General features: G+C 42.6%; 1 protein-coding gene across 1 annotated transcript in view; it reads right to left on the bottom strand.

Annotated features, from left to right (window-relative positions):
* Positions 1-16,771, bottom strand: part of PTPN3 (protein tyrosine phosphatase non-receptor type 3) — a 330,984-nt gene that overhangs the window by 193,042 nt on the left and 121,171 nt on the right. The window contains exon 2 of the mRNA XM_077809200.1: positions 9,501-9,655. Within this exon, the coding sequence (XP_077665326.1) occupies positions 9,501-9,655 (155 nt within the window). The remainder of the gene's footprint in view (positions 1-9,500; positions 9,656-16,771) is intronic.

Genomic DNA, 16,771 nt, shown 5'->3' with positions numbered 1-16,771 from the left:
ATTTTTAATATGTATTTTAACAGGATTTTGACAGATATTGTTTAACTTAATACGGTTTTGTTTACTTTATGTTTAGATGTCATATAATGGAATTGTCAAATGAAGAGCTGCCTTGTCCACCTCTGACTGAGAACAAGCTTTACATATGATCTCCTTCTCTCTGACCTGATAATGCAGACAGACTGAAACAGAAGCTCTAGCTGTGAAAAGGAGTTTGTAGGCTAATGCTGAAAATATATAGTTGAATATTTCACTGATCACATGACCAGAAAAATACCCTAATATGCATATTCAGTGTGTTTTAATGTTCTCTTCATTTAAACATGCCCTCCACTGACCCCAACACTGAATTAAGTTTCAAGTTTTCAAGCTGTGATCTCTAAGTCTGCGGATTCTTCTAAGGAGATATCAGTTCCTAGATAACTACATTTTGGTACCTACGCTGACTTCCTTCTTTACCTTCTGAGCTACTTCTTATAATTTCAAACGTATACTGAGAAAGCTCCAACCTCAGTTTGGTTGTTAGTTGCAGGAATCAAAACATGGTAAGTTCTGTTTCACTCATGGTCAGTGATTGAAAAGTAATTTAAATCCATGGTCATTCTAGAAATCTGGCAAACACAACACAACACAACACGAAAAAAGCAAATACGTTTTTACACTGATCAAACCACCATTGTCAATTTAGGCCTGGGCTACACTACAAACTTAATCGACGTAAGCCGCGTTAAGTTAATCTAATAATGCATGTGTCTACATTACCAAATCCCTTCCGCCAACCTAAGTGGCCTGTAAAGTCGACTGCTGTACTCCACCTCCACAAGAGGCATAGTGTTTGATTAGATACCCACAGATTGACATGGGGATAGTGTAGACACTGCGTTGTGTAATTCTAATGAACTGGCCTCCAGGAGGTGTCCCACAGTGCTCCGTTGTGACTGCTCTGGAGAGCACTTTCAACTCCACTGCACGTCAGCCAGGTAAACAGGAAACAGCTACTCCCCTGTTAAAGCCCCAGGAACTTTTGAATTTTCATTTCCTGTTTATGCAGTGTGGAGAGCTTGCCAGCACAGCTGATCATGGAGACTTAAGGCTGCAAACATGCTCCAGCACGGAGTACACAGGAGGTGGTGGATCTTATTGCCGTGTGAGGAGAAGAGTCTGTACAGGAAAAGCTCAGATCCAGCAGAAGAAACATGGACCTCTACACACCAAGATTGTGCAGGAATGAGGGAGAAGGGCTATATCAGGGACACACACCAGTGCAGTGTGAAAATAAAGGAGCTTCAGCTAGTGTACCAGAAGACAAGGGAGGCAAACAATCATTCTGGTTCTGCCCCACAGACACGCTGTTTTTATGAGGAGCTGCATGCAATTCTCGGCGGTGACCCCATCACTCCAAATTGATTCCCCACTGACTGGTAGCAGTCTGGCGCTGCAAGCTTCCACAGAGCTATTGCCACTCGCTTTTCCACTGTCCTAGCAGCTCTCATTTCAGTATTGCTGTGCTTCAGGACTGGGGAAAGCTCTGCACACAGTCCCTGGAAATTGGCCTTATGCATTTGAAAGTTCTGCAGCTGGTACTCATCATCCCATAGATGCATAACAATGCAATCCCACTGGTCAGTGCTTGTTTCCCAGGCCCAGAAATGCCACTCAACCATGTCAAGGTGACGCATAACTGGTGCCAGCAACTGTGAATTGCTCCGCCCTATGTCTTCCAGCAGGGCTGCTTGCATGTCATCACTTTGTTCCTTGCAGCAGCTCCTGTATCGGCTGTGTAAATACTGCAGAATAAGGCATGAGGTGTTTGTAATGCTCTCAACAACAGTGTACAGCTGAGCGGGGTCCATGCTTATCGTGCTATAGCATCTGCATGAATAACCCTGGCTTACGAAAAAAGGCGTGAAAAAGGCTTGGTTTGTTTGCCATTGAAGGAGGGTGGTAAGTGTATCATGGGAGGCTAACACCATGTTCCCATAACCACCTCCACCAATGTTTTGGTCCAATAAGGCATTGCAAGCCCAACCCAAAATTCCACTCGGCTACCTGCATTGTGGAATAGCTACCCACAGTGCAGTGCTCCATGCATCGATGCAAGCCCTGCTCGTGAGGATGCACTCCGCCAACACAATGAGCATAGAGTGGACACGCAAGATTGACTTGCTTAAATCAGAGGCTCAATGTCGACTTACATGAAGTGGACTTAGCTTTGTAGTGCAGACATTATTTTAGTGAAACAATTTTCCCATCACGACATTGCTTCATGGATCTTACTTTGTTCCATTTGTTTGTTCTGAATCCTTGGCTGACTGATATTCTCTCACATTTCAGGATGTCAGATTTAATATGAACTTACATTGTCCCCAAATGTCCCATGTGATGTTCATTCTTTTAAAAAGCTGGTAAACAAAAAGTATCAATACCATACACTGATTGTAAAAACTCAGACATTTCTTTGTATTTACAGAAGGCTAAAAGATAAAGATACAATTAAGATATCTAAGTTTAGCAACACTCACTGATAAGTTTGCACAAATGTTTTCATTTTAAGTGTCATCTTCAGTGACTTATACTTTTTCAATTATTTACCTTTGTGGCTGAAATTTGGTAGTGTTCTCTCAAGTCTGAATCACTTTGAAAAATGTTAACCAAAATGTTTTAGCTATATTGAAGCTTTAAGAGTGAAAAAATACTACACTTCTCGTTGAAGGAGCTCCAGTGTATAATTAGCAGATAAGAACTTGGAATTTTGCAAGGATATAGCTTCTGTATTACAAACATGCCTTTAAATGGTTTAATGAAAATTGGTTGTGCTTTGTGAAACCAAAGGGTTTGGAAATGTTTGTGCATTGGGTTTGTGCATTGTAATTTGGTTGTGCATTGGTTGTGCACTGTGCATTGGAAGTGTTTGTGCATTGTGATGCGATCTAAGTCTGTCAGCATATCTGCACATACATATTCAGATTAGGAAAGTTCATAGACAGTGTTAGGCTTTTCTTCTATGATTAGTGAAAGTGCACGGAGAAGACAGGGCACTACAGGAATTCTGCTTTCTTCCATATTATGGTGTGCCTGGAATCAGAGAGCCTTCTGACTCATGGATTGTACATACTATGCAATACAGAGTATTCTTCTGCTGTTTAGCAAATATGGAATGTGGGGAACTTGGTTTCTTTCTTTTTCTTTTTAAAAGCCATAAGGAATAAACTATTTAAAGAATATTGAGGACACAGAGCAAAGAATTCAGTCAAAACTTGGCTGAGCCTCAGAGAAGCTTCTAAGACCCCGGGATGCTGGGGGAGCCAAAGCAGGAGGGGTATACAGTTCTGGAACTGGGACCAGCACATCCAGTGAATGGTGTGGCCTTTTGTCATTCTCGTGAGCATTGGAATGCGATGCTCCCCCATGGCTGAAACCTGTAGATAGTTCAGCATGTTCAGGCCAATGTATGGGGGGGTTCCTGGGCCAGGATCTGATTGTGGCCTGATTGCGGTACCCATGAGGTACTTTTTGAGGCGGAGAGCTCAGCCATGCACCGACAGGGAGGGAGAGACAGATACTGCACGTGGACTTCCCCCAACCAGTACAAACAACGTTGTGTTTGTCACTGATAGAAAACAAGCAAGGGCAGAAAGTGCAGACTTTGAATCCTGGTATCTCCGAGATAATCTAGGACACAGACCTGGGTGCTAGAAAGGGTGAGAGGGATTGTTTGGTTGGAAAACCACCAAAGTGGCGTCCAAGTTTTTAATCCTATAAAACTTCTAGGAACTAGAAAATAATTGCAAAAAACAACAGAATACTAAATATGAACAAAGTAAAAACAGTTTTTCTAAGAAGTTTGGAAAATGTGTCACCAAGGATAAGAGGACAGCACAAGCTCCAACTCAGACCATACAGCAGTGAGAAGGAACTGGAGATGCGGTTGGTCTGTCCCACCCTTTATCGCCTTGGGCAAAACCACAAGGCAGTACAAGAGCACATGCGTGGACCGATGAGTAATACTACTTTGAAAAGCTCCAGCTCTGGGCACATGGCGGAATACAGTAGGGACCAATAGGGACCATCACTCAGAGAAGGAGGAACACATGATTTTTATCAGACAACAATGTCATGAAAAAAAGAAACAGAATTCTCAATTTAAAAAGCACAAAGCAAACAACTGAATAGGTGTGTTTTATCAAAAAAGTGATATTTACCTTCGAGGTCTTCATAGTAAATGCAGTAAAAATGGATAAGAAAGTCTACTCAGTTTGTTAACTCATACATCTGTATATCCAACAGTCTGAAATAATCACATTTTACAGTATATACAGAAACACATAATATGCAAATAAATTTAATTATGCTAGTGTTGTATGATTATCTCACAAAGAAAAGACAAACCCTAAAAACTGTTTAATCATAGTGAGAGACATATGGGCATGCTCTTTAGTAATTGTTGCTCTTTAGTAATGGCTACATCTTCACTGCCAAAAAAGGTGTATTTTTATTCTAAAGTAACTAATGTGCATTTGTTATCTCACTGTAAAAATCCTAGCTGAGACAAGGCTCTGAGGGTTGGTTTTTTTTGTTTTTTACTGAAATACAGATAGGTGAGATCAACATAATATCTCCTCTATCTGTGTTTGACCTCACCTAGATAAACTGCTATAAGAACTACACAGCCTTGCCTCTACAGGGATTTTACAATGCAATAGGTAAACAACCAACCATCCACACTCATGCCCCACACCCATCTTTTCTTAGCAGTGAAGACACGGCCTGTAGTTTTCAGTATCAATATCGTCGCCCCATTTCAACCCAAGCCACTAGTCAAAGAATAAATGGACACAAATCAGATGTCAAGAATTATAACATTCATAAACCAGTCGGAGAACACTTCAATCTCTCTGGTCACGCAATCACAGACATGAAGGTCGCTATCTTAAAACAAAAAAACTTCAAATCCAGACTCCAGCGAGAAACTGCTGAATTGGAATTCATTTGCAAATTGGATACTATTAATTTAGGCTTAAATAGAGACTGGAAGTGGCTAAGTCATTATGCAAGGTAGCCTATTTCCTCTTGTTTTTTCCTACCCCCCCCCCCCTGATGTTCTGGTTTAACTTGGATTTAAACTTGGAGAGTGGTCAGTTTGGACGAGCTATTACCAGCAGGAGAGTGAGTCTGTGTGTGTATGGGGGTGGGTTTTTGGAGGGGGGTGAGGGAGTGAGAGAACCTGGATTTGTGCAGGAAATGGCCTAACTTCATTATCATGCACATTGTGTAAAGAGTTGTCACTTTGGATGGGCTATCACCAGCAGGAGAGTGAATTTGTGTGGGGGGGGTGGAGGGTGAGAAAACCTGGATTTGTGCTGGAAATGGCCTAACCTGATGATTACTTTAGATAAGCTATTACCAGCAGGACAGTGGGGTGGGAGGAGGTATTGTTTCATATTCTCTGTGTATATATAAAGTCTGCTGCAGTTTCCACAGTATGCATCTGATGAAGTGAGCTGTAGCTCACGAAAGCTCATGCTCAGATAAATTGGTTAGTCTCTAAGGTGCCACAAGTACTCCATTTCTTTTTGCGAATACAGACTAACACGGCTGTTACTCTGAAACTAGTCAAAGTTTGGAGCCCTATATATGTTTCAGTTGGGAGCAGAAACTGGAACTAGTCAGGTATTTTCTTGATGCAGTTTTTTTTCTATTTACAAAGAATACATAAAGTCTTGTGTGATTTCCTCTGTGTTTAGAGACACAACAGGAAACGGCTTCTTTTCCTCACACCACCAAGAGCCCTCTTTTTCGCGTGTACTTCTGACCCAAAAACATCTTCCCAGGTTTCTTTCAGGACCACAAAATGATTTCTGCTGCTCCTTTAGGCTAGCTCTCTCTCCCCCCAACCTCTGTTCTCTCCCTTTTTCTGTTCTGCCTTCCCCCATATTCCCACACCTATTCAAAACAATACTCAGCCAAAAAGCTCCTGGGCAGGTTCACATACCCTTTTTGTCTTAGGTGAAGGTTTTAACAATCTAAACCAAGGTTCCAACCAGCTCATAACAATATTTTTAATTAAGTGCCTCCCATTAGAGGATTATCTGAGTATTCCAAACACAAAGGAGATGACTCTCAATGGTCACCTAATCACTTTTGCTTAAGGGTCACTTAGGGACAATGGCTCAATCCCATTCCTCTCCTCCGACAGCCTATAAAACTGGTTTGACTAGGGGGACCAAAGCCCACGGACATGTGAAGAAGTCTTTTGGAAAACAACCTGGCAGGGTTTAAAAGGGAAATTTCAGTGAGGCAGATAGAACACCAGCTGAAACACGCTCAGCGATTAGGAACCCACTATGGTATCTGAAGAAAGTAAGCCTGTCTAGGATGCCATTATGGAACAGAAGAACATCAGGTAAGAGAGAAATGCACACAGAAAGTTTTAAAATCCTTTTCTCTTTAATGCTTTATTCCAACTGCTTAATAAAAATTCTTTAAGTAGGTTGTTAGTCTATATCATGGGTCAAAGACTCCCAAAGGGAGGAAAGGCAGTTGCCTGAAACCAACTGAACCTGCAGCGTGACAAGAGGTTGGTATACGTGGGATGGCGTATGCAGGTGCTGCTGGTCTGAGAGTGGCAGAATTGTGAAATTCCAAACAAGCAAAAATGGGCTAAAAGCCCAAGATGCGAGGTGCATGCACTCAGAGGCCAGAGAGCAGACAGAGACTTAGTTAGCCCTATGACTGGGATACAGACTTGTCTAGATTTGCATAAAATAATTCAATAAAATCACAACCATGTCAGATTATTTGTCTGAGTTCAGCTAGACCAATTGCATGACACTGCCGTTTAGGACCAAAAGGTGCTTTAAACTCAATATATTGTAGTAAGTAAGATGCCTCCATTAAGTTTTGCTTTGGTACTAAATTCTAGAAAGGGTTTATGCTATTTGAAATGCTAATTTGTGCATAGTAAACAGCTCTGATCTGAGAGGCATCTTGTACAGTGCAACTTGTCTCAGAGTATTTGCTTCGAAAACTTGAGACTTGCAGATCCAACATACAAAATATTGCTGTAATTAGACTAACGGACAAAAAAGGAAAAATTGTAACATTCCAAGATATGGTCCCTCTTCATTTTACTCAGAGGCAGGAATGGGGAAGAGGGTCTGGTTTAATATTACTTCAAGGTACAGTATTTGGCTAATACATGAATCATAGAAATGTAGGACTGGAAGGAACCTTGTCAGGCCATCTAGTCCAGTGCCATGCACTGAGGGAGGACTAAGTATTATCTATTCTAGACCATACCTGACAGGTGTTGTCTAACCTGTTCTTAAAAGCCTCCAACAACAGAGATTTCTCAACCTCCCTAGGTAATTTGGTCCACTGCTTAACTCCTCTTACAGTCAGAAAGTTTTTCCTAATGTCTAGCCTAAATCTCCTTTGTTGCAATTTCAGCCCACTACTTCTTGTCCTATCCTCTGTGGATAAGAAGAACAATTTATCACCCTCCTCTTTATTGCAACCTCTTATGTACTTGAAGACTTATGTCTCCCCTCAAGTCTTCTATTCTCCAGACTAAACAAATCCAATTTTTTCAATCTTTCCTTCTAAGTCATGTTTTCTAGACCTTCAATCACTTTTGTTGCCCTCCTCTGGACTTTCTCCAATTTGTCCACATTTTTTCCCAAAGTGTGATGCCCAGAATTGGACACAGTACTCCAGTTCAGACCTTACTGGTGCTGAGTAGAGATGAAGAATTACTTCTCTTTTCTTGCTAACAATACTCTTGCTAATACATCCCAGAATGACATTTGCTTTTTTTGCAACAGTATTACCTTGTTGTACCATATTTAGTTTGTAATTAAATATGTAGTTTTGTAACCTTCAGATCCTTTCCTGCAGTACCCTTATCTACGCAGTAGATTCCCATTTTGTATTTATGTGATTATTTCTTCCTAAGTGTAGTACTTTCATTTGTTCCTTATTGCTTCCCATGGAATATTACCTACCAATTCTCTGGAGTTTGTTAAAGTCTGCCTTCATAAAGTCCCTTGTCTTTATTCTGCTGTTTTCCCTCCTGCCATTCCTTAAAACTATAAATGCTATTATTTCAGGATCAGTTTCACCCAAGCTGCCTTCCACCTTCAAATTCTCAATCAGATCCTCCCTATTAGTCAGAATCAACTCTAGAAGAGTCTCTTCCCTCCCTCATGGCTCTCTCCACCATCTGCAGTAAAAAGTTATCTCCAATACATTCCAAGAATTTGTTAGATAATCTGTGCCCTACTGTATTATTTTTCCAACAGATGTCTGGGTAGTTGAAGTCCCACATCACCATCGAGTCCTGTTCTTTGGGTATTTGGGTAGGACCTTGGTAAAGAAGATCAATAGTTTCAGCCACAGTAATAGGACATTTAATGTTTATTACCTCTGACAAGAAGTTTTAAAAAATTTTAATAGGACACAGCTGATCAGGCTATTTAATTGTTTTGTTTTATTACAATACTTTGGCAATTTCCGCTAGAAAAAGTCAAGTCAGTTTTAATAATGAGGGTTTTATACCAGTAGCTTGTTACTCTTCAGAGCAGTTTTTTAATAATGCTTCTATTTTTTTTTAAATGGCTAATTGGTTAATTTCCATCAAAAGGGAAAACCTGATTCCCTGCAAATCAAATTGGCTATTGGAATTTGTACATTCACCTTTCATGAAGGTTTTGTGTTATCTTCTCTGGGAGCATATCCCTACTTTAACCAGGCCAAATCTACTCTTCAAATCAAGCTGTAATACAAACCAGAAGGATTCATAATAGCAAACTTCTTCCAAATGCAATATGGTTGAGTTTCAAATTCTCTCTATTTACCCAAAATCAACCCACAGATGTGCAGGAGCCTGACAATGTGAATTGTCCTCTTAAATCATGCTCCTATTCTCCCACCCATCATCTATCTCCCACTTGTATAAGAAGGGAGAAAGGGGAAGTTGCCAAGCATCTCGAAAGATGAAAGAGCATTGAAGAAAAAAAGGAAGAGAAGTGGTCATTCCAACTCCTCTAAGAAAGCAAGCACTGACATGGCTGCACCTGCTTATCAGGCACATTCCCTAAAACACCCCTCTTTAGTGTTACCACAAGATAGATAAAAATGGGCTCCCCCAATCAAATTCAGAAGCCTCACTCATTTATCTACAAATGATCATTCACAACGGGTAACATCCAATAAAAACTTAGCTTTATCCAGTTCCCACATCACCCAAGTGATCCATCTCCCGGATACATTCTGCACGAAATAAGTTTACTACTAACCGATATCAACGGATATTAGAAAGACAGCTGAAATATCAGATTTGCATATTCACTTCATAACCAATGACTATGAAATATCCCATGATAGAAAAGTACATCTTGAATCCCAGATATAAACCATTTGCCTAATAACTCACAGATTTGATCCTCAGATTTTAACCTCAAGTTTTAAGCCAATGTGAAAAAAAAGTCTTCAGAACTTACATTGACTTTGAAGCTTTGTACTGAGCCATCCAAAAAGTGGACACTACAGATGATCTCTGATCGGGTTTTCTCTTTTGGTAGTTCTGATGCTCGTATATTATTTATCCTCCCACCTAACGCTCGTAACCGGGAGTTCATAACTATTGCTGAATAGCCTGTAAAACAAAAGAATATATTTGGTAAATTCCTTAAGATACACTAAACAGAACAATTTCATCCATACTTTTCAGAGAATCACAGAAACACACAACCCCCCAAAACAAAGCAAGGCCCTGAATTACACAAAAATGTTACACTGGTTTAACTAAAATGTGTTTAAAAAACAACTTAGTTGAGCCTGTGCAGATCCCTTATATAGGCCAATTGTAATGTAAGTGTGTCTATACAGGGGCTTGCACAATTTTTAAACCAACTGTAGTTAAACCAGTATAAGTTGTTTGGACCAGACTTATGTAATTACCTTAATTTTAAAACAGGAATGTACACTCACTCTACATTACACAAAGTGATTGATCTAAGCATTAAGAAAATGACCTTAGAAACTCTTTCTAATAAATTCATTACACATTATGGAAGTATGGTTTGCAGAAACTCTACATTCTCTATACAAGTTTCATTCTACTCATTTAACTATTTTTTTAAGAATAAAATAAAAACTAAGTGAAAGCTTAGAGTTGTGTCACTCTTTCAAACAACATTTTGTTGCAGAAATGCAACAAATGATTATTCTTAAAGTACATGATTATAATTTTTTTATAAGACTGAAAATATAGACTCAGTCAATATGAAGCCTAGATGTTATCACTACAGAGAACGCCCCCCACGCCACCCCCACCTCCAAGATGGAAATAAGGTTTGGTTTCAAAATATTTTTAAAAGATACCCAGAACCCAGGATGAGCAATCTTATAGTTTGTACAAACCAAAAAAAAAAAAAGATACAGCAAGGGAGGGATTAAGAAAGCGGTTACATACACGGAGTCTCTAAATATTTCACTGAAGACAATCAAATCTCTTCACTACATCAGTTTACCAACTGGCAACACAGATTGCAAAACTGACTGTCAACTCACACACCAGATAACGTATAGGTTAATTGCCAACCTTACCAAAGAAAGAAAAAAAGTACTTGTGGCACCTTAGAGACTAACAAATTTATTTGAGCATAAGCTTTCGTAAGCTACAGCTCACTTCATCAGATGCATACAGTAGAAAATACAGTGGGGAGATTTATATACAGAGAACATGAAACAATGGGTGTTACCATACACACTGTAACGAGTGTGATAACTTAAGGTGAGCTATTACCAGTAGGAGGGGGGCGGGGAGGGCGGAGAAACCAACTTTTTGTAGTGATAATCAAGGTGGGCCATTTCCAGCAGTTGACAAGAACAAAAAAACTTCAAAAACAGACTCCAACGAGAGGCTGCTGAATTGGAATTAATTTGCAAACTGGATACAATTAACTTAGGCTTGAATAAAGACTGGGAGTGGATGTGTCATTACACAAAGTAAAACTATTTCCCCACGTTTATTCCCCGCCGCCCCACTGTTCCTCACATGTTCTTGTCTACTTTAAAATAGACTTTAAATTCAAAGCACCGACCTCTTCCACTTGAATTCAGTAACTGGTAGCAGTAGCAGGCTGTCATATTCCATAGACCAGCCATTAGATGTGAAAGAAACACATTTTTTTAGTGTGATTCGCAGCTATTTGCTAGACAGCAGAGGTATTTTGAGACTAAGGAATCCTTGGGTCAATTCCATGTTCTGGAGGGAATATGTTCTACTGTTTACAGACCTGTCTGCCCATGTGCCCCAACTCATCTCTGTGCCCCCCTCTGATCCTATGCCCACTCCCTCTCTTCATATGTTCTCGTCTCCCCTATGCTTTCCAGTCAGGATACCTGTACTCCACCAGGGAGAACACAGAGCACACAAGAGTCTCCTGTTCTCGGTTCTGATGCCTAGTTCCCTTACTGGTGGGAAAAGCGAGGGGGGAAAAAAGGCCTGAGCGACCCCAGCAGCCATGGAATGAAGGATGCTCAGTGCAGACAGTCTCTGGAGATTTTAGCTGCCAAATTCTAACAAGCCTCCATTAAGAATAGATTTTCAGAGAGGCTTATAATCTGGTCAAATTTACACCTGTTACTTATCTTTTTGACCTCTCCATATTAGATGTAATAGAGTAGCATTTTATCAGTGATCAAGGGCTATTAAATTAAATTGGGTAAAACTCAAGGTCCATGTAACTAAAAGCAAGTGTGGTATGGTACATTTATTATAGAAAGAACTGTTTTATAACAAGTAACTATGAAAAAATAACCACTAATCTTTACAGAACTAAACTGTACACAGTAGCATGAATAGTCCCATTCTAATTTCACAATGAAATCGTCTCTCTCTCAGTGTGTCTAACAGATTATCTGGATACCCTAAGCAATACTTCAGGCAACTTTGCTAGACTGGTTTGTCCTATCAGAAAATAGCCCCTGAAGATTCTGCAAGCTCCACATCTCCTCTCATAAATGGTTTCCAAGTTCCTCAAAATCCTTTCACTACCTGCAGGGTATGGCTACACTTGCAGATGTAGAGTGCTGTGAGTTAAACCTGTCTTTGTACAGCGCAGTAGGGAAAGCACTGCACTCTGTCCACACTGACAGCGCACTGGCATGGCCACATTTGTGGCACTTGCAGCAGAATTGGGAGAGGTGCATTGTGGCCAGCTATCCCAGAGAGCAACTCTTCCCATTCTGGCACTGTGACTTATGGGAAGGGGGCGGGGAATGCGGAGCATTCTGGGTCCTGTCCCAATGCCCCGTGATGTATCAATTCACATCCCAGCATTCCCTCTGCTTCCTTCCACATTTGGCGCTATCTTTCAATGGTTTTTGTACTGAGCTCTCTGTCTTCCCTTTCGGTCTATGGGAATGGAGCCTGAACTGCTGAGGAACATGCTGACAGGTCTCAAGAGCACATCACGTTTGGCAGTTGAATTATTCCTTATGATCCAAAGTGACAGTGAGGGCACCGACAATGATATCGACTCGAGTAATGCATATGACACGAGTTTGCATTCACGGACATGCTCACCACCATGGAACGCCGCTTTTGAGCTCGGGAAACAAGCACTGAGTGGTGGAATCACATCGTCATGCAAGTCTGGGATGATGAACAGTGGCTACAGAACTTTCAGATAAGAAAAGCCACTTTCATGGGACTGTGTGAGGAGCTTGCCCCCACCCTGCGGCGCAAGGACACGAGATTGAGAGCTGCCCTGATGGTGGAGAAGTGGGTGACTATTGAAATCCGGAAGCTGGCAATTCCAGACAGCTACCAATCGGCTGCTAACCAGTTTGGAGTGGGGAAGTCGACCGCTGGAATCATGTTGATGCAAGTTTGCAGAGCCATTAATCGCATCCTGCTCAGAAGAACCATGACTCTGGGTAACATGCATGACATTGTGGCTGGCTTTGCACAAATGGGTTTCCCTAACTGTGGAGGGGCGATAGATGGGACGTATATTCCAATTCTGGCACCAGCCCACCTAGCCTCAAGTATGTTAATCGGAAGGGCTATTTCTCTATGGTTCTCCAGGCGCTTGTGGATCACTGTGGGCATTTCATTGACATTAATGCAGGCTGGCCCGGAAAGGTGCATGACTTACGCATCTTTCGGAACACCGTCCTGTTCAGGAAGCTGCAAGCTGTAACTTTTTTCCCAGACCGGAAGATTACCGTAGGGGAAGTCAACATGCCCATTGTGATCCTTAGAGACTCCGCTTACCCTTGAATGCTGTGGCTCATGAAACCCTACACAGGGAGCCTTGACAGCAGCAAGGAGCAGTTCAACAACAGGCTGAGCCGGTGCAGAGTGACTGTGGAGTGTGCTTTTGGCCGTTTAAAGGGCCGCTGATGCTCTCTGTATGGGAAGCTGGACCTGGCTGATGACAGCATCCCCACTGTTATATCTGCATGCTGTACCCTCCATAACATTTGTGAAGGGAAGGTGAAAGATTCACTCAGGCATGGAACTCGGAGGTTCAACACCTGGAGGCTGAATTTGAACAGCCAGAGAACAGGGCTATTAGAGGGGCCCAGCATGGGGCTGCAAGGATTAGGGATGTCTTGAGGGAGCAATTTGAGGCTGAAAACCACCAATAACGTGTGGTGCCCTGCACGGGAGTGAAATGCCGTGGTTCCAATGTTAGTAGGAATCTGTGTTTGTTACAATGACTTGCAGTGCCTGTTTCCTTCCTGGGCTAAGGTATCTTTTATGCAATAATAAAGAATGTTTTCAAAGCCAAAAAATCCATTTATTGAAAAGAAAATTCATTTATTGAAAAGAGAGACAACTGCTTGGGAAACAGAAAGGGCAAGGGGGTGGGGAACAGTACAATCACAGATCTGCGCATGTCCTGCCTGGAGTGCTGTGCAATGAGTGCTGCACTTCAGGATGGCTGTACTGCATGGTGATGGGGATTGAGGGCAGTGGGTAAGGGTCGTAGTTTTCAGGGCTGGGTGGTGAAGCTACAGGTGTTGGAGGCAGCTGGTGGTGGTAAGAACCCTAATGGTGGGGGGAAAGTGTGTTGGAGGTGACATGGGGGCACAACGGAAAGAGTTTTGGGACAATGGCTGCAGGGGGCATGGTAGTGCTCCGCCTGCATGGCTACGAGCGTCTGTATCAAGTCCGCTTGGCTCTCCATGATGCTTAGCAGCCACACCGTGCTTTGGTGCCGGCGATCCGCATTCTGCTGGCGGACCCTCCTTTCACTCTCCCGCCACTCCTGAACTTTTTGATTTTCGTTACTTGAATGCTGCATTACTTCATGCAACATGTCTTCCTTGCTTCTACGTGGCCTCTTTCTGATTCTTTGGTGTCTTTCAGACGGTGATAACACGGATGGCTGAGATCTCAAGGTTGCATCTGTAAAAGCAAAATGCAACAATTAACAGAGGCAACATTGTTCACACCAGAGAGAGTTATGATTCCCCCATACTTAAGTAGAGCAAGCACAGTCTACACACTAGCATAATTTGCCTGTCCCAAAGCAAGTACACACAACTCACGGGAGCCCCAAAATCGTGAGTAAGCACAGGGTCAAGCGTGACTGATTGTTTCATGGCTGTACTATCTTCTGGGTTTCTGTGCCTTGGGGAGAGCCAACAGCAGCAAGGGACCCCTATACTGAATACTGTCCCCACATTTTCCACAGGAGTTCGTCCTGGAAGATACCTCGCTGCTGAGGGTGACCTGGGAAGCAAGGGAGGGTCGTCTACTGCGATGTGGTTTCCGCCCGGGCCCATATGCTCCTTGCCTGTGTGCAGCAATGATCCCCCAGCCCCTCACAGCAGAGTGGCGTGGATAAGTTAGCCTGACTGGGACAAGAACCACAGTGGCTCTCCCAAGAAACCTGCGCAAGCGCATTGCCTAAGTTCTGAGTGAGACCTTTGAAGAGATCATGGAGGCTGATTACCGCAATGTGATAGAGCACATCAAGGTATGCATGCAGCCCTAACCCTCCTCTCCCCAAGAGCCCGCACCGAATAACTTCCTTCCCAAAATAAAAGCCGCTTACCAGGAACCTCCTCTGGTGTTTGTCCTTCCCCAAGCACTGGCCGCCGCGACTGGCTACCTTCCTCCTCGCTTGAGGACAGCTCCTGGCTGCATGCATCTAGGGATTCCGGGGTGTCTTCCTCCGCCTCAGCACCCTCACTCCTGCTTTGCTCCTCTTTCTCCTGCCTTGTTGAACTGGGCTCTGAAGTTTCCATGGTGGCACTCGGAGTGGAGGTGGAGTCGCCCCCAAGTATCACGTGCAGCTCTTTGTAGAAATGGCAGGTCACAGGGGCAGCACCGGCATGTCTGTTTGCCTCGCAGGCTTTGCGGTAGGCATTCCACAATTCCTTCACTTTAATCCTGCACTGCAGTGCATCGCGGTCATGGCCCCCTTCCATCATGTCACTTGATATCTGCCCAAAGATTTCGTAATTCCTACAACTGGAGCGCAGCTGGGACTGGACAGCTTCCTTCCCCCCCAAACACTCATGAGGTCCACCAACTCACCACTGCTCCATACTTGGGCTCGCCTGACGCGTGGAAGCATGGTCACCTGGAAAGATTTGCTGATAGCACTCCAAGCCAGGCTGAGCAAACAGGAAGGGATTTTTCAAAATTCCCAGAGAATTTGAAGGGCAGGTCTGACGGTTGGTCACCTGAGGGCAGGGCAGTAGAGTTCAAGGTGATGACCAGAGTGGCTAGCACAGGCATCACAGGACACTTCTGGAGACCAATCAGAGCGCACTATAGGACCAGACCGTCCACACTGGCGCCACGGCTGTCCAGCAGGGGTGCAAACATTATTCCACTCGCTGAGGTGGAGTATCAGCAGTGATGTATCCGCGGAGTCAGAGCACTCTACATGCCTTGCCAGTGTGGACGGGTAGTGAACTAGTGTGCCCGGGGCTCCTTTATTGCGCTATAACTCGCAAGTGTAACCAAGGCCTCAGTAATTTGTAGCTCACCCTCTGAGCCTGAGGCCAAATTCCTACTGAACCTTGCCACCAAGGAAAGTCTGTCAGAGATGGCATTAGAACGGACATTCCTTTTGTGTAGGATGACAGTGAAATGTCATGATTAAATTTTCCATAATATAGCTAGAATTCTGAATGCCATCAAAGAGAATGTATAATGTGTCTTATGATCACTGAACTTTCAGGTGTCTCCTCAAAAGAATCTGAACGAGCTTTTTCTATGCCACAAACCCATTAGTCACACTTCTTAAAGTATTTATAGAAGGTCTCTAGCAATTACAGGTGACACCTGTTTGGCTGCTCTATTTTGCCATTATGTATATAACGTACATTTTTGTGAGGTGCTTATAGTTAAGACAGATAAATTTATACTCTGCCTAACACTTTATGTTATATTTATTAGGGGGATCATATGCTGAATCCTCCAAATAATAAAACTGGGAAATTCAGCACAAGTAATATAAAGAATAACCAATTTGCACCGGGCTCATGAACCAAAAAAATTCAAAATCCTTGAAGTCTATAATCACACACAGTCTTATGTACCAGCCAAATTAGTTCTGTGGAATCTATTCTATGTACATGGATAAAATATTCATGGACATGTACTCAATTTCTTATACACTTTTTTCCTATGACAGATTACTGAGGGACATTTCACCATCTCTGGTGGATTCCCTCATCTTTCCACAAAGAATATGTTTACAATGAACAAACAAAACAGGGCTGTACACAACATGGA

Source organism: Eretmochelys imbricata, chromosome 2 (assembly GCF_965152235.1).
Source record: "Eretmochelys imbricata isolate rEreImb1 chromosome 2, rEreImb1.hap1, whole genome shotgun sequence".
Classification (NCBI taxonomy): domain Eukaryota; kingdom Metazoa; phylum Chordata; order Testudines; family Cheloniidae; genus Eretmochelys; species Eretmochelys imbricata.
This window is presented reverse-complemented; position numbering and strand designations above follow the sequence as displayed.